Genomic DNA, 24,706 nt, shown 5'->3' on the forward strand with positions numbered 1-24,706 from the left:
TCCACTTGGGGTTGATAAGCCGGGAATCAAAGTGTGTGCGCTGGACAGAGATTAAACTCTTTCCCAGCCAAACTCGCGTAAACACGGGGAACATGTTTGGATCGTGCTGAAAAACTGTTCGGGCTGAACTCAGTCTGTGCAGCAAGTGTGTAATAATGAGCACGACTGTGCATTTCTCTGCATTTTAGCATTTTCCAAATGTCTTAAAAACTAGTTTGACATAAATGGGAAATGCCCTTTTCTGTATTTTACCAGGAGTTAGATGAGAAGATGAGTATCATTCTCAAACATGGGTATAAATTATATACTTTATAAAGGTGTATCAGGTTGATTAACCAGATGCAGGCAGAAACAGACACACTGTATCGGTCTAAAGTTAAAAAATATGCATACCAGCATCTATAAACTCACTAACTGACACGTTACATATTGTTTGTTTAATCTGTACACAAACAGGCCGGGAGTTTTGGGCTGTTTCTCTGCAGGCGCTGTAATCAGGGTGGGAAATAAACTTTTGAAATGTAAACATCTACAAGCCACGGACAACTACTCACCAGAGACTCCATAATTAATCATTATTTTGTGTCTGAAATCCACCAGACGCTTTCATATTTTAGCTAAAATAAAATGATAAAAACAGTGGTTGGATTTTTTTGAAGGTGACTCAGAATCAGACTGATCCACTCTGTCAGATAACAATTGAAAAGTCTAGAGGAGCTGCACAAGTAAATCGTTTTATCCTCATCCAAGTCAATGAAGGACGGGCAGAGTGCTGCACGACGCAGAGGCTACGAGGAAAGGGTTTGCTTTTTTTTTGCACCCAAGAAGTCAAACCTTCTTGGCTTCATGTTCGACTGAGCAGCTGTCACACTGTCGAAATGAACAGACTCCCCTACAATGCTGCATCCAGAATTACCCTTAAGATACATATAGATGGATGCATGTGGATGCACGCGGCACTGTCATCAGCTGGCTGCTGACACCTCGACGTCAGAAATAAACCTAATGAAACAAAGTCTGGATATCTTATTTACACCACACAGTGAGTTCGTCAGGAAGCCAAGCATGCAGTTCTAGTTCCACATTTAATGCACAACCATGAAAGTGTCACTGATCTTCTCACCTGACCCTTGGCAAAAAAGTGAATAAGCACATTTCCAAAAATGTCAAGCTATTCCTAGAAATGTTAATCAAGATGTTTAAAAAGTTTCTTTGGGATTTCATGCAAACTGGTGGTGCTATATTTGCAGAGAGGCAGGAAGGAGGAGTCATTTAAGAAAAAATGGTCGCCCCTACAGTAGATAAAACGTGATAAATTGCCCTCTAAGGTGCCCAACCAGGGGACAAAATGCAATTAAGTACTCTCTCTTCACTATATCACGAGCTTCTGCGCGCTGGAACAAAATGTGGCGCCGTTCCCCTCGAATATCCCGAGTCCGCCACTGTCGCCCACCCCCAATACTCCTCTTCTCACATCTGCATTGTGTAAAACCTACAGCAGTGACAGTCAGCCACTTCAATGCACTTTTTAACCACTTGTGGGATTTTCTGTGCCTCGCTCAACACCACAGTTCCTCGCTAGATGTATTGATGAAACATGTCAGGGTATGTTATTGTAAAGCAGCCGCCGAGGACTGTGCAAAGGACACGGATAGAGCCCACCAGGAGCATGCAGGCTAACTGTCAGATGTTTTCCACACTGGTGCCTATAAGAGCCACTGAACTATGTCAACAAATGACGTATCCGGTTGATCTTTAAAGCCTCGGGTGGGCCAGACATCTGAGAGTTAGGAGAGCAAAGGAAGACTCTATTCTGCCCGGAAAAGGCTTCACTGACAGGCGTTAAAGGAGGCCATGCTGAGCATCAAATGACGAGAATCCACCAAAGACGTGACCCTTATCATAATCAGAAATCTTAAGCTTCTTAGAAGCAGATCTGCTCATCGATTTTCTTTCCCACATCTCTGGCATTATATTAAAAAGCAATGAAATTCCCGATAAGTTAAATTACACGGAAACCTGCAGAGATAAGATGCCCGAGTAAATCCCTGTCAGGAGCTGCGAGCGCTGAGAGGAACGGCAGCAGAGCGCTTCTGACATTTCTTAACAGAGATAAAACGTCTCTGTCTGTAGATGGCACTTGATTTTCTTACAGATTTATTTATGCTTCCAGATGGTGGTGATTAATTCGGTTTAGATTAGCCTTAACTCAAAGTCCTGTAAATATATAACATGTTTAACATTAAAGGTGCAATATGTAAAGACATCTACTGAAGTTAGCATGCTAATCAGCCCTAGTTCGTACCTCAAGCAGTGATAGTCCGATTGAAACCACCACCAACTCCCCGTCCAGGCAGAGTCGGCTTACATGACCACTAGCTGCACGGTCAACTGAGCTTAGCTAATGGTAGCTACAATTAGCAGCTATGTTTGGAGCTGTTCAGGGTTCAACAGGTGGCCAATTCTCACATATTGAACCACACGTGAACTACTAAGTCGTATATTAAAACTGAACAGTCCTCTGACTTTTCTGAACATACTTGCTGAAACATCTGTGCAGTAGTAACAGAATACTGATTTAAATGTGATCAGTCGTGCCTTGTTTTACAGTTTGATCTGAGTTTCGTGAGCAGTGTGTCTTCAGACGCTGACATTATCGAGTGAACGATTCGCACGTTTGTTTCGGCCGTGCTGTCGCCCCAGTGCGATATCTAGTGGCCGTGAATGTCTTTACATTTAACCCTTAAAGATCACTCGTGTGATTCCCAAATCGGACATTTTGACTTATGTGTAACTGAAAACATAGATGCAGGAGAGCCTCAACATATAGCACCCTCATGTGCACAAATCACAGCAGTGATCACACCTCCCTGCAGCAGAGCACTACGCTTCTGAAAGATGCATGACTTGCTACCATGTGGCAATGCCTCAGGACTTTCCCTCCAATTTATCCAAACACAGAGAGAATATGAATATATATTGAAAAATCATGAAATTACTGTACATATCCTCCTTGGAGCAAATTGTTCATAACAGTGGGCATATCCTAACTATGATGAGCAGTCAGCAATGTTATAGTGGATGATGTTACTGTTTAGATGTATAGCAGATAGAAATTTACAGTGTGTCCAACAGCATTATTGATTAATAGTCTTCATTCCAGTTTAAAAGCTTCTGATCAACAGATTATCAATAAAACTGTGATTTTATTTGCTTTGCATGGCAACAAAAAACAGCAGGAAATGAAACTCTGACATTAAGGGATTGTTCTTCAGCTAAAAGCGTAGTTAACATTTGTGGCACAGGGACCTCTGAGAGTCTGAACAGCCTTATTGTAACCAATTTTGATCTCTTATGTCACTTGTCGTGATGTGTTGCTGGTGAAGCACACACTGTTCTCGAGGCCAGACACTGAAGAAACTTCACCTTCACCAGCACTGACTCAGCTGCAGACAGTGGGATGAAATATAATTATTTTAAATGTTAAAGGCTCATCTCTGGGGCAAGATGACTGCCTATAATGATCTTTTTTTTTTCCCGATTTTCCTTTTTAAAAAAGGGAAAAAAGGAACATACCACTGCTTTTTATATAAAAGTGTCTTTGGGTCTTTGTTGTCACTTTAGAGTAATCCATAATTGTTAAGTGTTATTGTGTCTCCTATTTAATGACATCTGGGATCATGTAGGAATTAGGTGTTACACATGGTATCCCTTGGATTCATGCCTTCTATATCCATAAATAAAATCAAGAAGATGTTAAAGATCTAATAGATAGATAGATAGATAAAACTACTATTACTCATAAAACACAGTAACGCGCGTAAAACAAGCTGAATCATGATTTCCAAACTCATCTAAATAAGGATTTAATGTCTACAGAACTCGTTTTAATTATCTGACTCGTGACTACATAAAAAACCGACCCATAAAAAAAAAACCCATTACCAAAGTAAAGGACAGCACTTACTTTTGGCACATATCCGTGGAGCAGCAGGAGAAAGACCAGCTGTGGCGCATCCATTCTGTCCGTTTAGTTCGGGAGTTTCTTACTCCTCGATACTGGCAAAAGTCCTCAGTCAGTCTTTAAAAGGTGTGTGTCGGTGCGTGTGTGTGTGAAGAAAACGAGACTGTGTCTGTGAGGTGAGCCAAACCGCTGCTGCCGCCCCATCGGACTGCGCTTTTCTCTGCGCGCTCCTCCAGCAGGAGAGCCGCATCTGTTTGACTGTACCCGCCTCCCGCACCTCCGCCCATTCACAACTCCACAGTCCCAGGAGGCAGTTTGTTAACAAGCCTGTCAGCCCGCTGGAGATTAACTAACGATGCTGTGAGTGAGAGGAGCCACTAATGACTTGTTGTGTAACCCGGGGTTCTTCCTTTGTGATGGGACCAACTTGTTCTTCATCCAATTCAACCTGCATGTCCATGAAACCTGCAGGAGAGAGTGGATGCATTGTTTTAATCAACAGTGTCACGCTAGATTAAGCTACTTACAGTTTAATTAAAATTGTTTATGTTATTTCGAAGTGCAAGCATCTAATTAAAGGCGCACTATGTAGTTTTTGAGAAATAATTTTAACATTTACAATATTAATCAGGTAATTATACAAACTCCTGGCATATCACCTCTGCGGTATGTTTATTAGCCACTTGTGCGCAGAAGGTGGAGGGGCTGGGGATCACGACTTTGTGATGTGGGGAAGAGTTCTCCTTTTAAACACACGTCAAAGTCTTTTTTTAAAAGACACCATGTTTTCTGAAACCAAACCAAGTAATCTAGTGTCCTAGACCGAACCGAACAGCAACAGAAATCTGAAAAGAAATGGACAAAAGAAATGAGTCAACCTCGTGTAAAAAAAAAACCCAGGACAGCTTGTTCCAAGGTGATCAACACTGACTGTGATGTTCAAGGAACAACACACTGATATCACGTACGCTGCCGTCACACCGCTGCATTAGACGTTTTTAAAGGTGCCATGAGGACTTTTTCTTGTTGTTTACATTCAGTGTTTCTGAAAAGAGATGAATCCACTAAACAGCTGCCTGCTTTGCGTGATTAAAAGTCCATTAGACAAATTGTACTGATGCATCCTCTCAGAAATTAGTAATTGCTAATGCATAAAGATCCAAGTCCACGTCAGTGAAAACATCAACACAGAAAGAAGAGAAGGAGACAGACTTTTCATCGCCTCCGCTTCGTTCAACCGTGTCAATTTTTTACGTGACGTTGACTAGAATAAAAGGCGACAAGTTGGTTTTATTGGGTCAAAGAAGGATTATAAAGTGATCTACGGGCCCACGCAACACCTCTACACCACACAGTCGCTCATATAACCCATCATCCATTCTGGGTGCAGCATCAGCCCTCCGTCTTCTCCATCTTCTCCAACCGCAGGCCCACGCTCGCGCTGTCAGCGTCACAGCTGATCGACCTCCCCTCACAGCTGACCGGACATCAAGGCGCAGCTTCATCTTCAGTCTCTGCGACAGCTCGGCCACGTTCACCCTGTGAGGCCTTTCCCTGCATGAGCCCACCCATTAATATTGATGGAAAATATGTTTTGCACAAGCCAGCGTAACACAACAAGAACACGAATGAACAGAAGGAGCATAGTTTCATTTCATCTTGTTTTCCCTGATGGTGATATCACCGGTTATTTTTGTTGTGTGGCCTCGCGTCATGGTCCGAGTCTAATTTTAGCATGAATGCTAACATGCTGCTTTTCTTTCCTCCACAATACCTTCTATTCTCAGGTATCTGTGTGCTTCAGCTCTCTATGGGCTGCAGTATGAAATCATTATTAGGGTCAGAACATGCTGTCCTGTACATGACATATAACAAGTGATTAATACAACAATAAATACTAAATGTGCACTTGTAATGTAATAAATAATATTGCCGTGAGTAACACATATTAATGTAATAATTCACATAATGTAAAGTTACATTAATAAACCACCGAGAGTTTAATATTCCTGCTGGAGGACATAAAAATGTTGAGTCATATCACAGTTAATATAGGACCATCAATTAAAATGTGTTAAACACTTTATGAATTAAAGATGACTAAGAAATTGCGATATAATTATATTATTTGACATTGTATTAATCAGTCCATTCACAAGGCTTTTCTGTGTGATTCTGACACACCGGCCACATGTGGCTCCAGTCCACTTTTGTCAATATTAAGACTTGGATTGCCTTGAAATATAAGATCTCCATGGTTACTGAAGTAAAAATCCCAATGACTTCAGTGATGGCCTTTTAGATCTCACGCGTTTGTTGTTGTTGACATTTGTGGTTTCGATAGATATGTTTCTCCGCAGCTACTGGATGGACTGCCGTGGAATTTACCACAATCATCTCCACCTCAGGATGAATTTTTCATAACACTGGTTAACTTCACCTTGAATGTCGAGACACCATCAGCTCAAATTATTCATGATGGCATCGCGAGAGGTCCCTGTGCCTCGCCATCCAGCCAGCTTAAACGTCGAATCAAAAGGAAGACCAGGATTTTGTTGTTTTTAGTGAAACTGTAACAACAGGAAATGACACGTTACAATTACAGATATGTAGGTGAGTATTATTCAACAAGTGCAATGTGCCACAGTTAAGAAATTAGCATAGGATATAAGCTAAGGTTGGGAAATTAGCTTAAGTATGTCACTCATGGCGTCATGTCATCAACTAATAAAACAAACAATTCACCATTAATTCTTTAAATATGTTTTCTACGTTGACATATTGCTTATTAACAGCTCTACTTACAGACAATGTGTCGAACAAGTCTCATTACGATGGATGGAACAGGATTGTGGAAATGTCACCTCACATAGCAGCCACATTGCAACACTGCCACTAAATAAACATGACTTTTAGCTGCACTTCTATTACCTGCCAGTAGGTGGCTACAACCAACCAAACATGGAGTCCAGAAGAATATTAATTTGTCCTTTGGTTTACCAAATCTCTTGCCAGATGGCAGCAGGGTGAACAGACAGTGTATACAGTACAGCGAGGCTGAATAATGGTACAACATTCACGCCTTTTGTAATATGCTAAGATGCAGGGTGGGTGTGTAACAATGATGTTCTGGGTGGTTTTAATCACCCGCTGCATGGCCAGTTTGTGATTTTCCCTTCCCTTTTCCCTAGCTCAATCTAAGTGTCCTTGAGAAATATAGTCATTTCTGAACTTTCTTTACCGAGGTGGAGATGTGTGATCGTAGGTCCTGTGATGTTGATTCACAGGGACCTCGAAGTGTTGACCTGCTCCATCTCAGCTCCACTGATGTAGACAGGGGAGCGTTTCCTTCAGTTCCTCAGTTTTACAATCAAAGGCACTAAGCTGTGCTGACGGACATCTAGATATTGACTAATTGACAGCATAAATTGATGTATCCGTCCTTTCAGACGGATAAAAATATGCCTGTTTTTCTCGAAAGACACCGTTTTCAAAACCATCAGATGAAAAGAAATCCAAGGCTTCTCTTACCCAGACGCATTTGAAACGGATTTGACCTTTACATCGCAGAGGAGTATTAGACAAGCGGACCGTGGAGAACCAAGGACACCCACACAGGATTTCTATCTCAATAAGGTCAAGAGCCTTTTGCTAGTGAATTATGTGGAGCAATACCTGTGTCCACACTGAAGAGGCAATGGATGGATAATAAATTAAAGCACTGAATTATTAACAAGTACAATAAACTGTTCCTCCAGGTCTCGGAGAATAGAAACGAGGTTGCACTCTAATTGAGACATTTTGCTTGCATTGTCAATATAGGACATACAGGACGGACGTTTTAGTATTAAGCCTAGTAAGTCATCTTACCTCCAACTCTTTCACACCTACTCAAAATGTAGAAATAGAAAAACAAGATGTTATTGAAGATGCAGCTAGCCTACCGTTAGCGCATCCGCAGTACCGATCAGGCAGCTGACAAGGCTCAGGCAGAGCACGGAAGCTAATAACAATGAATGTCATGGTGGTTACTGTTTTAATATCTTTTACTTCAGTCTCTCTTTCAAACTCAGTGCCGACTGAATGATGTTTGAGCGCTGCTTAAATCTAGATGGATCTAAAAGTATGAGTATGAGTACACATGCACATTAAAGACAAAAGCCAGGTTCTAGTGGGTGTTAGTGGGTGTGAACGAGCGTCAGTTGGGTGTCTGAAAGGCTAAATCACACCAGAGACTCTGACTCCTTTCTGTGGTCATGTTAAGGCAACGAAAAGGACTTGGGTTAAGGTTAGGTTAACATCTGGGAAACCTAGACTACTCACTCGCTCATTTATCTGGTGTGATGCCTCTCCACATTGTGATGGATTGTGGGAATCTTCCTCCTTTTTCTTGCAGAGTCTTTGGACGTGAGTAATCTAGGAAACCCCCCTGAGGAAGCCCAGACGATGATGGTGGTGATGGAAAGGAGAGAATGGATGAAGATCTGGATGTGATAAGGTCAACTGTGATGAGCTCGACCTGGGCACTGGATATGATGAACTGGAATTGGGTGGAGGAGGGTCGCAATGATTTTGCAGCTGACAACAGCAGACAGGACAACAGATTTAAAGTTTGACAGCGATTACATGATCGTTTGTTTTATCCGGGAGAAATCTGGTCGGTTCAACTGAAAGAGTCCTGATTGAAGTTAGGCTGGGCTTTGTTTGGCGGAAAACAAATTAAATACATTTTAATGATACAGTCGTGTACAAAATACAATATTTGGGACTTGCCATGTTTGTTTATTATCAACATTTCTTTATTACGTTAAACAGAAACAGATGTATGCAAACATAACATAATAACCGTGTTTAGGTTTTTCAAACTAAATATGGATCCGCATTTCATTTATGTACGTGTTGAACAATAGAGTAGCACAATTGACAGTCGTCATTATAAACCTGTTATTAAGCCCAGAGTGGTTTTCCAATAATCCACCACTGTGGCTTTGTTTATGAAGGTACCAGGCAACATCTCTTTCTGCCTCCATTATAAAACCCCAAGGTGAAGGTGAGCAGATTATTGAATGTGCGAGTGTTATTGTGAGCTTGCGATTCAAACATGAAAGCAGGACGTGTGCCAGTGAGTCTGGTCACAGTGAATAGAGGAAGGAAATTAGAAATGAGTTTCTGTGTTTTTCGGTCAACACAAATGCATTTTACATCAGAAACATCCCTTTGTTGTCTGGAACAATGGGGAATAATGAGTGTGCCGTTGCTGATTCAGATCAAGCATAGGATAGTGAAAATTGAATTCAGAAAAATTGGTTTTAGAATGAAACTGAATGGAAAGTCGGCTGCCAGAGTTTTTCATTAATCAGCACAGCAGCAAGGATGACAACACATCTGGACGAGACTTGAATCGATACAGTTTGAATCTATCAAGAACAATCTGCTATATATCATGGCTTGTTTGTAAGGATTTTCCTTTCAAAGATGTATCTAGCCCGATGCCTCTCCACATTGTGACGGATTGTAAACGTATTGATGCTGTCAATCACATCTCTATTCGTCCGGCTCATTCGTGGGCACTTTGGCTGGCCGGGAATCTTGCTCCTTTTTCGAGCATAGAAAGAGGAATCATGGGGTTCACAGCTCAAAGGCTTCTTTCACGTCATCAAACCAAAGAAAAGGGAAATGCTCCACACAATTGTTCTATCAATAGGGTTTCATTTGAGCTGCTGCAATCAAACTGAATGGCCATCTCCTGCAGCCGTTTCACAATTGAAGCAATTGCTCCAGTGGCCATGCTGCCCCCCCCCCCCCAGTGACGCCGACGGCAAAATTAACAGCCCGGTGATGCACAACATGCGAACATTACTGGAGGACAAAGACATCACATTAAAGCCATTTCCCTTTGCTGCATATGGACTTTCTTTTCGGTTTATAAAACACAATTCCATGCACATGGCTCACGGCAGTCAGCTCTTTGGTCTGTGGAGCAACTGATTGGTTGGAGTTATTTACTAAGGAAGGCCTTTTGGCTGTCAGTAAGGGAGGCATGCAGTTATGTCTAAGTGCCAAGTTTTTCCTGGTCTGGAGGCTGAGGATAAGCTCTCTTTGCTTAAAGGCTCCCCATTTTTTAAAGGATAGTTTGCACTTTGGCTTCGCCTTTGTGCTCTGTGCAATGGAGATGTGTTCGTTAAACACTGCTGCAAGCTGTTGGGAAGAACAGAAAGATGAAAGCATGATATACATGGTGCATCATAATAGCGTACGGCATTGACAGCCAACTTGATTTTCTCTGTGGTGAGGTATGGAAGAGCAGCCTGCCAGCTGTGGTACAGCCACTCAGCTGTCATCTTTTATATTTGAGCTATACATTCTCATCCATGTCGGTCTCTGCATGCACTTCTCTATGCTGCCTGGCCCGACAGAAAGCCAGGTTCAGTGGTAGAAAGTAACCTAGTACATTTACTCAAGTACTGTGTGTACACATGCATACATGCATAACAACACGTTAACATGGGGTATCAAATATGTTGTTTTACATTGAAACATGTCCCAATGTCCCTCCAGGTTCTCTCTCTCCATCGCCTTATCAGTTGCTATCAATCAGGAGGGGGTGAAATGATAACAATGTGTCAGAGTCTCTACATTTATGCTACTTGCAGCCTGGAACACAGCAGCTTAACATCCAGCATTCAAGCGTTTAACCATAGCTATGTAATATCACAAACACTTTTTATTTCTTATTTTTACAACAGTGATTTTGATAGGTTTTTTGAAGGCACAGACAAATTATGGTGTTCTGTCGCTTTGAGGCATCTGAACCTCCTGGAGAAAGTTGTTAGTAGTTGATTGTTGAGTCTCATCCCCAGGTCATCAAATACTGATGCTTGAAAGTAAAAATGGTCGTAAATGTCAAGTACAGTTTTGAATGCACAACTTTAACTTCTGATGAAGACTTTAAAGAGTTGACCTGAATAAAGGATCTAAGTACTTTGTTCAGTACTTGTCAAGACCCCTCCAGTTTCTTCAGGAGTGATTCTAGTGTAACAAAACACACAAACACAATCAGCAGTGACTTGATAAGCAATCTGAGCCTGATGGTGGAATGACTTTGGCATCTCTTTGAGCACAAACAGATAGCCTCTTTTCACCTGTCAGAGTGCACAATTTTGTGCTTGGCAATCATGAAACCATTGTGATTGACAGACTGGCAGACAGAGAGTGTTTTATCACTGAGGTACAGTGACATCAGTGGTAAGTGAGCTGCTACAAAGACAGTATACGATTGATCTGCAATCAGTACAAGATGTTTTTAAATGCCTAACCACTGTCGTGATGTGATGGAATTATCCGTCATTTGGTTGAAGGATTTGAAAATCATGTCTACAAAGTGGAAGCGACTTGACTTCGCCAGACTCTGACACTGTGTCACTTTGTCCTCTTCCCCCAAAACCATCCCTCCTGGTACTGATCAGACTATCTTTGTCAGCGAGCTGCTCCTCGCTCACACCTCCCAGGGGGGGAAATTAGCTCAGCAGAATGCTATTTCATACTGTGACCTCACCTTTGCCCCAATGTAATCATTTTGTTCCTGGAGTGTAAAATGGTTATGGCCTTTAGACGTAATTGAAGGATGTGAGGTTAAACCATGTCTGGTGGAATAAAATGATGTTCCTGAATCCTTGCACCTATGCATTTGTAGGAATTATAGGACATAGGACATATTGTACTTGACAAGTGATGCATATTATATTTTCAAATTCAGTTGTGTTACAGATATACGCCTAACTTTATGATATGGACATCCATTCATACACCCATTTCTAGTGTTTTTCCCTGCCCAAGTCTTGCTGGCTCAAGGCAAAGCCGTATCCTTCTGTTCCTAGGGATCCCAAAGACGTTTCAAGCCAGATGGGAGGCATAATCCCCCCAACGTGTTGTGGTTCTTCTCCAAGTTGATAATGCCCAGAAAACCTTCACGGGAAGGCTTCTTGGAGGTTTTCCAACAAGATGGTCAGACCACTGCCACAATGAATAAACTGGCTACCGGATGTTGCGTAGTAGGCCAATCAGCACAGTTTTTGCCACGCTGGTAGATTGCAATGTCGGTGTGTTTGTCGGTCAGTCGTCCACTACAGGGATCCAGACTGAAAAATATCTCAACAGCAGTTGGATGGATTACTGACATTCATGGTCCCCGGAGGACAAAGCCTAACTTTGGTAATCTGCCTTTTCTCGCACCATTTGTGATTTACACTGAAATATTTCAACAACTATCAGATGGATTGGTACAGACAATCATAAACCCATTGGGATCAATTGTAATAACTAGTGATCCCTTCATTTTCATCAGGTAGAAATCAAATCATTTGAATTATGGCCTGATAATTGTAAAACTAATGAAATTACCATCAACCAAAGCTTCGCTGGTCGCAACATGTAGCAAATGTTATATGTTGAGTAAATACTGATAGCACAGTGTAATGGCTGTAGAAGAAGGACATCATCCGCATATTGATCGGTTCCCTATAAACCGAGCTTTCACAATGCTTTTCTCCCTGACATCCCCTGGTGACGGTGGAACAACTGGAATAACTGTGGAAACTCTACACAAAGAAAAATAACCCCGCTGACGGAGGAGTCAAAGAACACAAAGAGGGAGATTCATAGCAACTCTCAATGGAGGGCACTGGTGTTGGGTCAAAGTCTGTTCCCCTGCTGATATGGGTTCCCCCTTACCAGCGGGACTCATAACAGTTCAAAATCAGCATTATTTCTGCGAGATCTCTAACATTAATGCAACCAAGGGTTTTACTCTGCCTTTTCATCGCACTGAGATCCGGGTTGCTTTGAGCGGTAGCCATGTAGCCAACGCTAACGTAACACCACAGGGAAACGCTCAGCTTCAGTTTTTTGACATTGCAGGAAACATCTTTATATACAGCCAATGATTGTGACTGTGTACACATCAGCTGGCCTGCAGCTTCACAGAGATGCTATCGTGACTGACTCTTGTCTAATTAATTAGGGTAAAACTGAGGGTATTTATGACATTTGATTAGATTTTTTTTTTAAATGTAATCATGGCTAATTCAGAGCATCAGCTAAATACGAAATATGTGCAGACTTCCACATGTACCGTGCTATACTGACCGGAGGGTTTTGTTTTACATTTCTTCTTCTGCTTCTTCTGTTGCCCTCCACTTTTAACAACCTAATAATCTATTATTTAATACAGTTCAATGTGTGTTCAGGCTAGCAGGAGGGTCTGTTCTGAACATGCTCTGCAAGGACACCTGGAGAGCTGCCTTGGGGATCAAAATAAAATTGGTCCATTTCTAAACCTCGGCTCAGCTGAATAAGAGTCATTTTGTTCAACAGCTTTCATTTGGCAGCGACAGTTAAAATGCTCACATTATTGTCCAGTGACTTGTTCTGTCACATCTGCGTGAGCAGCTTTTGATTCTCCCATTCACCAAAATTATATCCTCCTAAGCTTTGACTACATAATAAAATACTGCCAGGATAACTACAGCACAGTATAATGGTATTTCTGTGTCCAGGTGTTCTCAGTCAGAAAGTTTCCCAGGTAAAAAGACGTATTGTTGAATATGATGTTGTGAAGTCTTAGTCGACCATATTACAATCAGATACTCTCTTTTGAAATCCCTGACCTGTTGGCTGTGGTTCAGCTCCTGGTGAGTAACACTTTGCAAAACTGCAGGAGACAGGAGTTGTCTGAAAGAAGCAGGCCAGCAGAGAACTGAGACAAAAAGATAAATGACTTGAGAGAGGCTGCTCAAAATAGAAAGTTCAAGGATCTTAAACTTAGACAATACATCTGGATCTGCCTTGCTCTGATCGTTCGGCCTGACACGTACAATACCTGAAGATCAACCGCCGACTTAGGAGCAGCTTTGAGAGATGTATTGGCATTTTTTTAGTTCACCTAGAATCGGTTCTTTGTCTCTAATATGTGTTAGAGTGATTGTTTTAGACTGAAACCCAGTTAAACTCTGATCACAAATCAATAGAGCAAAATAAGATGAAAAAAAAGAAAAGACATATTTGTGGTATGTATGGCTGCTGAGCAAGGTGAAAATTTCACATTCATGTAACCAAATGTCCGCATAGTCACATGTTCATTGTGATCTTATTGTGATTTATTTTACATATTTGAGCACTGTGGGTCTGTTGGTCCACCTCTTTAGTCCGGACGTATCTCAGCAACTGTTGAATGGTAAAAGGTAAAAAAAAATATTAACATACACACACAAATCTGCAGGACAAAGTTTAATAAACCCGATCAATCATCAATGGCCATGGTGGAAATTGTCCTTCGTAAGTCTTTTTGATGATAGTGGCTGTAATCCAGTGTGGTTAGTAGTAGTAGTGAAATCTTTAGTTTTAGTTTGTGTTGCTAAACCAAAGTTAAATATTCCAATTGTTGAATACCAAAAGGTAAAAATGTAGCACATACAAAAACCTACAGGACAAAGTTAAGCGCACAATATGTAACTTTGTCACTCGTGGTCTCTGGAGAGCCAGTGCTGGTGGAGACAGTCAGGCACAGAGCCAGACCTTCTGGAGGAATAAACACCTGGATACGTTTCAGTGACTTACCTGAATGGGACACACAGGTACACACCCTCTGCGTGTCCTTGCTTGCTGTCTTTGCATTATCTTTTCCTTCCACACATTATCTCTGATGTTACAGCAACAGGTGACATAATGAAACACACTCTTACCTGAGTCAACTTGTAGATTTCTCTCGGTTTGAACATTTGGAATAATGTAAATACACAACTCAACAAAATATATTACAATTGTAATTGTAATTGTAATTCATACATATTGTATCTCAACGAATCTTCAGCCTGGTGGACTATGGGATAAACTGCTGTACAGTTAAGTACAGAAATGAATGCCATTAATGGATTGATTGTAATTATTTTGGTTACATACTTTTGCTTTGCTTTATGACTAAATACCTCCAAAACTGACGCTCCCATCAGCTGCAGCTGTACTATGAGTCTAGTGTTGCAAATATTAACATGCGAACACGCTGAGCAAAAATGGTCAACGTGGTAAATATTATACCTGCTAAACATCAGCATGTTACCATTATCATTGTGAGCACCACTGAGCCAAAGACTCAAAGTCTTGTTTGTGTGTCTTTGTTCTTTTTTTCCCTGTGAATGTCCTGAGAAATATGACTCATTTGGATTATTCCTTTAACAAATGAGGCACCCATGTGAGTCAACATCCAACTGTTAACATAATCCCTCTCATTATAATCTTAGGTTGTGGGTATATCATTTCTAGAAGCATCATTGTGATGTTAAGTTCATATTGGAACGCAGGACTTTCCTGCCTTTGTGGCCTCTTCAGCATCAAACCAGCACAGTGAATCACCTCTAGCGGTGTGTATCTGCGCTCCACCGAGTGCAGCACGAGTGGCACGATATGTTCTGTCGTACCAGATGATACTCCATAACTTTAAAGTCAAGAGTTCTTCTGTTTTGAGCAGAGATGACACAGTTTGCTTATGGGATTGTCGGGTGTAATTACATCACTGGTGGGAGTCATTGCAGGCTGTCTGGGGAAACAAACAAACAAATAAGAAAGGACAAAACATTCACAGTTTTGACTGCCGGCATGTTGAGCCCCGGCCACGGACAGCTGGTATGAGCTAAAGGCTCAGTGAGTGTAGTTACAGAGAGACACGTATACTCTCTGAACTGAAGATGAACCGGCCTATAGCTTCAATGCCGTCAGTCGCAGTTTTGATCCTGAGGATTGATGCTCTTCACAGGCAGTAGCTTGTTAATTCAAAAAATTATCTATTTACACTCAAGTAGAGTTGTCACACAACAGCATGTTCGGGACATTTCCCTGTGTGGTGCATGCTGGGAAAGACTTCACAACGAAAAGGAGAGAAGAATTGAGTTCAATAAAACTTTTAAATTCCTTATGTTTTGATGGTTTAGGTGTTCAGTCACGTTTTATTTACATGGTTCAAGGTGTTACTCAGCTTCCTATCATGCAAGTATAATGAGCTACTGAAGGTCTACAGAGTTTAATTAAGATTACATATTAATATAGTCAAGGACTGAGGATTTCATCCACTCTTTTAATTGCCTTGCGCAAAGGGAGGTGGACAGTGTTTATACATTTCCTGCACGACATGAAATATTCATTTGTAGTATGAAATAGTTTGCCTTTAAGCTACATCAATTATCAAATATAAGATAATTGATGACCCATTTGCCAAAAAGTCAATAAATACAAAAGCGTATTGTGTTAAGTTGTAAGTCAGGCTACACATGATACATGTGGAAACTTCACATATAAGCAAACATTATTTTTGAAAATTAACCTAAACCACTTAAATTTAATCACCTTAATAGAGTTTGGTTACAGGATTATTTGTGTTTATTCGCCCTAAACAGCCAAAACACTTTACTGTACATAAAGTGTAAGATAGCAGCACTGCACGCATCAAGGTTGCTTGAATGCAGTTGAGCCCCTCAATGAACTCAGCACTCAGCACAGACCCACTTCTCTCTCTGTTCTCTTCCCCTTCTCCTTCACATTCATGAAATGAAGTACATTTCCCCTCCAGCTCCAGTCGACAGTCAACACAGTTCATGAACATCTGACAATGGTGGCTACTTCCGCCGATCACTGCTGCAGTCAGGTTAATAAACAGGAGTGAAGATAAATACAAAACCCAATTAAGTAATATCTCAGCTCTCCTCCCCTTAGGAAACGGCTCTGGATCAGAGCCGAGTCCGATGTGAGTCCAGGTGTTTATTCCTTCATAAAATTTGGCTCTGCACACAATCCGGCAACACATGCACATTTTTCACCAAAACTTTCACGCAATTTCAGGAAATCTCTTCACTTTCTGTGGGAAGACACAATATCTAAAACTCAAATCTCAATTGTCATGAATCACTGTGAAAACCGCACTTGCACATGTGATAATATTATATTTCACTCATTACATTTCAAATACTAGATTTTTCTTTCATCGAACAGGCCGAGGGGCTGCAACAAATTTATTTTCATATATTTTTCCTAGAAAACATATTTGGTTGATCATTTGAAATTTTGTACAAGGACTGATCTCTAAATGCTAATTTAGATGTATTTAAACTGAAAAACAAAATGATTAGATGAGAAAATACAATTTTATAATCACAAGGTTTCACTTTATTCATGTCAGTGGAGTCTGTTGAATTAGTGTCTGCAAGGTTGGTGACTGAGGCTTGAGAGCGTGTTCGCTTAATGAGAGAGAGACAGGATTAAAGGGTTCATCTGATCCAGCAAATAAACTCAGCTCTAAATTACTCCAACAGCGCCTGAAAACAGCACACCTCACCCCATCTGTGACTCAAGCAGAGAAAATCAATGTTAAAAAAAAAAAATCAATTTCACGATTAAGGCACTCTCCTTTGCTTACTCAGTCTTTGACATTCACATGGTTTTATGAACAGTTCAGAGCAGGTTTGTAAAGACGAATAATTTCAAAATTGAAATGTTGAAATCATTAAAATAGAGAATGTAACTTGTTTTATTAGTAACCATCGCGCTGTTTGGTAAGCGGCTTGCTGACGCCTCTATCCTCACTTACGCAGATGCATTGTGTGGTCTTTCATCTTCGCACAAATTGGATTAAGCTGATTACGTCACAGATCAATTTTGTTTTGGTGCCAGAGAACAGATTCTGCACACAGCAGAATGCAGACATATTTTAACATCCTTCTGGGCCTGTCCGGACAAACGCTGTGCCAGTTTCTGGTGTTTTTCCTCTCCAAGTGCGTCACACTCTTTATTCATTATGTTCGACTGAACCTTTCAATTAATTTACTGAGTTTATAACTCCACTAAAGCGCCTCTGAGGTACATCCTCAGCTTCGTTTCAATCCAACAGACCTTTAACTTTCCAAAGCCCTCTGCAAGCCAAATTACATGAATCGAAATTCAAAGGTGTCTGTCCGATCGTCCGGCTCTGCATCACTTTCCAAATGAACAATCGCCTCAGCAGGAACAGCATCTGAATAAAAAACACCACGATGGATCGAAAGCCAAACCTACACGCAGAATGTGGATGCAAATGTGTGAAGCCATGTGAATAAATTCACCATATAATGAGTTTTGTTTGACGCAAGTATTTTTTCTTTCACCAACTCTTCTCCTCCATCCCTCATTGAGTTTGTACTGTCAACCCCCAGTACAGAGCAGAGCTTGCAGAGTGGGACAGGATATTAACTTGCTAGCTCTGTATGAAACTGCCAAAGTGCTTTATCAGCTTTAAATCAAATTTCCAGCCTTCTTTTTCACAATACCCTGATTATACAACAGGCATCCGGGATCAATTTCACCCAACAACATGGAGATACTTTAAAGTACATCAGATAAAATGCATGGACACGTCTCGTCGCTGAATTAGCACACACCTGCCACTCCAGTTATGCGCCCTCCAACTAAACCTGAGGGCAGGAACATTGGTTGAGATACTTGAGATCTCTTCAATTTTGGCCACACAAGAAGATGTGCACTCACAGCTTCCCCACCGCTGTATATGTTGGCACTCATCACTGACTCCACAGAGTGTAAATGTTGATCACATACCAACTCACATACATTCTTTTACTTGTTACTGGACTGGAAAAACCCTGAAATGAGCAAGTTAACAAACTGTAACGACTCCATTTTTAATATTACTTTTGGGTTAACCCAATAGAGCATCACAAAGAAAGTAGAGTAACATGTTAACATGTATCGGAGAGACTCGCTAAAAAAACAATGACAGAATTGATTGAAACGGTTAAAACAAAGTATGATTACATTTTCCGACAAGTAACCTCTTGTCATTGTGTGAATTATGTTGTCTGTCAGCACAGACAGACGCAGTGTGACATATTTATGGTGCACAAGGAGTACAAAGTGTCTGACTTTGATGGTGGAGTCACGTCTTCTACAACAGTTGACGATGCTTTCTTTAAACTATGACCACAAGCTTTCCTCCATCCTTCACTGGACGTTCTGGTCGCCTCACTAAAAGCTGCACTAATCAATATTTTTATTTCAACAATGGATTGACGGTAATATGAACTGTGTTGTTCATGGTGGCAATCCCAGAGAGAGCTTTTGTCAGACTCTGAAGCCAACACATCCTCATACTCAAACGACTGAACAAGTCAATTGCCAATGACTCCCAAAACGACCATTGCAGCATACAGCAATAGGCGTACCGGACCTTCATAGTGCTGTCCTAGCTGGGTTTAGGCCAGGAACCTACTTGGTTTGCGTTAAATAATTACTTTACTTATGTAAATTCAGTTATAAACGTACCAACGTTACGTATGTGAAATAACTGACCGTTGACTTTTGGTTTCACATGAGGGATGAACAGCGGTTTCATGAATAAAAGTCCTGTGCTCGTTTATCCTGACCATCCACCCCAACAACCATCGTATGCAGACGCATCGCCCTAACATTTCTTCACCTAACTGCCTCCTCCAGCACTAGAGGTCACCACCTAACAACTATCTTCAGTATAGGTTATAATAAGCTGCTTTCACAGTTGACCTTATGGTTATTTTCCTGATTAGGACGGGCTGGTTTTAGCATCTTTTAGCTCACACAACTTCACTGTTTTGGTTGAGTCTCAGGGAATCAGTAGTTTAAAGAATGAATATTGGACAAACATACATTAAGTAGACACAAGCACAACTTCAAATGAATTAGCTACTGTTGCTCTGTACCTGCAGAATGTGTAAAAAGGTAAAGGTAAGCTCACATCTGCGTCATGTATAAGCTAAGGATATGTCAGCGTTGTCTTTGCAGCCTGTTACACACATTCACAGCAATTAACTAAACACAAACTGTGGAAGTTTGAAGCAGAAATGTTTGTCAGAGAAAAAAAAAAGTTCAATAGTGTGTTACTGCAACTCCACTTGACCTAAGTGACAAACATCACCTGGAAGCTTCAGCCTCAGCAATCATTCCCTTTAATACTACAAACCACACCGTTTTGTACATTTACCTCAGGCTGTGCTCGACAGAACACCCTCACAGTGAGGAACACAGGCACATATGTTACTCCTGTTAGAGCACCCAGGGGAGAAACCTCCCATACAATTACAATAAGAGTGTCATTTACCCTTTTGGCACGTTTCGCCACACACTACACACACATTGCTCAATCAACCTGCAGGTTACGTAAGGTTCACTGGTGTAGAAATGTGAAAAATCCTCTAAAGCAGGACACAAAATATATTGTTGTGACTTGAATGCTGATGACGCTCACCAGAAAGTTATCATTCCAGCTGCTTGTTTAAAGTGTGTCGCACAAACAATACAATTTCCTGCCTAATTATCTGGAACTGCTCTCTCCGGTATTATTGGAAAACTGTCCACAACACAGGCAGCAGAACTACTGACACGTGCATCTGAAGCCAAAACGAGCTATAAGCATCAATTTAAAGGGAGAATATACATCGTTCTACCCTGAAACACTGTTGGGAATGTGCTCTTTTGGACATCATATCCATCGTAGTTAAAAATTAAGTTTCCAAACAACAGTATTTTCAGCTATCTAAAATATCAACAGTTTTAAGTCTGGTGTGGTAGCATCAACGGACCGAAATGCAACACAGCCAGCGGACACGGTGCATTCATGAGTAAGAACTGCAACTCTGAAATGGAAAAACTCACTCCTATGCTCTTGCCTACTGAGCTAAAACCTTTGACACACAGCTGAAGGCAACAGGTTGATATACTTTATTGGAGGTTGGCAAAAATAACTTTGGGGACTTTTGGTCACTACCTGGAGATGACTGGCTCGGCGTAAATGGGAGTAAATTGCAACATAACGTCATAAAATAACTCAATTCAGTAACATTGATTGATGATGGAGAATATTGTGTGCAAATACAGATGTGTTTTTCCTTTGAATGTGTCTTTATTGCTTCTTTCAAACTTTTTTGTGTCCTTCACAAACCATTTAAAGCCGTGTAGGGACAGTTTTCTCACTCTTTAACAACATTAATCTTGATAAACGTTATTGTTTTTAACCCCAGGCTCTTGAATTAGGAGGTACCTGAGAGAGCTGAGTCGGTATCTCCTTTAATTTACTCCCTCAGACCACAGATGGATTTCAGAGGCTATTGGCTGCTTTTCACCACCATTATATCTCCCTCTAAATGTCACATTCACAAGGTGAAAGAGGGGAAGATCCACCGAGCTTTTACACTAATTGCTGGCTTTATGAGTGCGACAGAGAGAGTTGGCAGTCCCTCTTTAACAGCCTCCGATGAGCCTCCTGACAAAACATCCCTCCACAGGGTGCCAGCTGCTCAACTTTGATTGTAGCTAGAAATAAACCTTAACGTGACTGTCCGGTCCTCAGTTTCCTTCCGTGGACATCCTGTCTAGAAACACATGTGAGAAGGCCTGGAAGAAAAATATTTCAAAAGTCACAAAACAAAGGTGAAGATTTGACAAAAAGGATGAGAATTACTGTTACTGGCAACCAAGTTCATGAAAAGACCAAAAGCAACAATGTGTTTGTCCTTCTCTCAATACTTTTTTTTATATCTTAACTGTCTGTAGCTCTCACCTCAAAGACCACTGGCTACTGAAGTTATAAATCTTAAAGACAAGGTCACAGAAAGATCATTTTATTTTGTTTGTTTTTTGAAAAAAAACTCAATATTTCTCTGAAACAACTGGACCCTGGTTTTGAGTAAACATTAATGAAAAAGGAGTAAATAATGCATTTGTTGGGTTGAGTACTATTTTCAACTGTGGATTAATACCAGCCTGTTATACAGCAGCCTGGTCTGTAGCCTTATGCTTATAAGTTTTATGCTATCAGTAGCCCTCTAGCGTCACCTCTCTAGTGCAGTAGTATAAAGAACGAGATACGTCCAAGTCGGAGGGCAGTTGGGGTGGTTGGATAGGGCATAGAGCCAAGACTGACTTGTTTTAAGTTCTGTTAAAGTAACTCACATTATGTTGTGTGAGTTACATCACTCAAATGACTTATGTTACTGTAAGTTACGAGCCTAAACATAGTTATCTTAACCCAAGAATAATCTTTTCCTAAACCTAACCAAATAGTTTTAAAGCACAAACCCAATCAAGTAGTTTCAAAGCCTAAAGCTAATCAAGTAGTTTAAGAGTCTAAACCTAACCAAAGCACTTCTGTTTGACAACATTAATAACAAATGTCATATTATGTCAAGTGTTTGTCAGCAAGCTTTATTTTGAAAGTCTAACCAGATGTAGTGTATAATGTATTATTGCTAACTTGACTGTGAAGCCCTTCATGTCCAAAACTGACACTAGAGGAGGAGGTAGTCAGGTAATTATGGCTTTCTACAATGTTAGTGCATTTCACCTTCACTATAATTAAATGTGGTTGTGGGAAATAAACTATGGTTATTGCAGGTCTGTGACGTCTCCAGTCTTCTGCATGATATACTCCCAGCCACCACAACTTTCTCACCCTTACCTCCCATAAAGAACAATCCATTTCCTGCATTTATACTGAACGTTGGCAGTGAATGTAAATCATGAGGTGCATTATTGTGCACTCTGGATGTAACTCCAAGAGATACTTGGCAGGTTTTTACAGTAGCAAGATGCTGTAAGTGGCTGAACTACACCACCTGTGTTATTGGCACCCAGTGCAATGATGTGGCTTGTTGCATTATAATAGTTTTTAGTCAACAATGAGGGTCTGTGACATTAAGAAAAAATCAGATTACCTCAGTTTTATCCTCAAACTGTATTTATATGTTAACACCATCCAAATGGTAAGTGTTCACCTCCAGAGCTTGCAAGCTTCAGCTTCACTGAACTTTCATTGCAACTGAAGAAAAATGAAGTGTGTTTAACCTTGAATGTGGCTCATAGATGAGATTTTAAACCACTGATAATTGAAATGTACTGAACTGAAATACAAAGGCTTTTCATTCATTTATCAAGCTCAGAGACATCTCCAATTACAGCTTATGACCTCCATGTGTTATTGTCAAAATAATTATCATTGCTATGGTCATGTACTGCAGAAGTACGTCTCACAGAAAATAGCCGCTGGCAGCTTATACTGGGCTTTTTTGAAAACGTAGCGCTTTATAGCACGAGAGATTGAATTTCTGGACTTATAGCTGATCGTGTCCGAGGCGGTATCTCATCCTGCTCAGATCTACTTTGTGTCATGATTCTCCGCCCACGCTCTCTGTGAATTTATTGATGTTATTTTTTTCAGGACTGTCCTAGTGAAAGATAGATAGAAGGATGCAGGAAGAGAGCTCCTGCCTCACATGGCAGATCATGCACAGTGCTAACATGATTATTCACTAAATCACTGTGTGGTGACAATGTCAGTATTTAAGTCCCCGTGAAGGAACTTCACAGAAATGTGATTGCAGTGGGATGATATGTCTGCCAGAGGAGAGGCCCAGCAGGGGTGAAAATAAAAAGATGGGATGTTATAGATGGGGACCAGTCTGAGACAAACATCTGTCACATAATTGTCTCATGTTAATATTCAAGAGTAAAGGCTATCTCACTGTTCACTGCAGTGATGACGTGAAGCCAAAAACAGGAAACAAAATAAAGGACTGAATGATCATTACTAGGATGGAGAGGGGATTTTAAGAAGAAAGAGCTTCACCGATGTTGTGAATATTTTCTTTCAACCTGGGATGTCGTGGCTACATGTCACCAGAACAGTACAATTAAATTGGTTTAAATGTAAGAAATAGACACTCCAGACTCAGACAGCGTGTCTTCTCAGCCATTAGAAACAGAATCAGTTTGTTTTTGATTGGACTAAATATGTCACATTTTCTCTTCCTTTTTTTCTTTTGAGCATTCCCAAATTAAAGACAGAGTGAGAAATAATGTTTGTATTTTTTCGAGTGGTCAGCCGAAATTACACCACGAGATGAAAATGACTGCAAGATTAAAAGGGCAAAAGAAAATATAAATTGCTGCCACTGCTGATGGTGATCTATTGGAAATCAACAACCAATCCCTGAGTCTGAGACAGCAGGGCAAAACATCTAGCCCTGTGTCACATTTCCTGATTACATGGGTGACAGAAGGAGGATGCCGATACTCAAGTGAATTCAACTGCTGCCACGAACATACAGTATGTGATATTTTTAAAATTAACTATTTTTTTATATAGATTGGATCCGATTAGCAACGGGAGAAATGGTGACATGAGGTCGTTGTTATGTTCCCTTTCAGCCACCCGTCATGTTCCAGACATTCAATTAAATTGATTTTTAACACTTAGGTCTGCTTGGTGCGCCTGTCCTCCTCAGACAAACGACCACATAGATCAAAAAATCAATCAAGCAGGTCATGCCAACCCATATTTACGCTTATTGTTAGGTGGCGACCTCTACTGGCTGTAATAGATATTACAGCTGTAGAGGAGGAAGTGAGGATAAGAGGTCTGAAGAGCGATTCGATGGGGAGGGGGTCGGGGATGGTGGATGGGTCACCACTTTTAGCAAACTGTTTCAACTAAGTTACAGGAATTCCTTTGGATTTCAGGAATTCCTTTGGATTCCCATTTAATGCACAATTAGCTGCATATGTGTATTTACATGTACCCTTCCTGTAGCCTCCTCTAGCTTTATATCTCAGTCTTGAGTTGCCCACAAGCAGTTCGCATCTGTCTGGACATGCTGCTGTCATCATTCATTTGCACTTTTG

General features: G+C 40.8%; 1 protein-coding gene across 1 annotated transcript in view; it reads right to left on the reverse strand.

Annotated features, from left to right (window-relative positions):
- The window catches only part of vipr1b (vasoactive intestinal peptide receptor 1b), a 46,023-nt gene extending 41,867 nt beyond the window's left edge, over positions 1-4,156 (reverse strand). Inside the window, exon 1 of the mRNA XM_084341018.1 lies at positions 3,968-4,156. Coding sequence (XP_084197144.1) covers positions 3,968-4,021 — 54 coding nt within the window. The 5' untranslated portion in view covers positions 4,022-4,156. The remainder of the gene's footprint in view (positions 1-3,967) is intronic.
- Positions 4,157-24,706: the final 20,550 nt, after the last annotated feature.

Source organism: Pagrus pagrus, assembly GCF_965226575.1.
Source record: "Pagrus pagrus genome assembly, chromosome: 20".
Lineage (NCBI taxonomy): Eukaryota > Metazoa > Chordata > Actinopteri > Spariformes > Sparidae > Pagrus > Pagrus pagrus.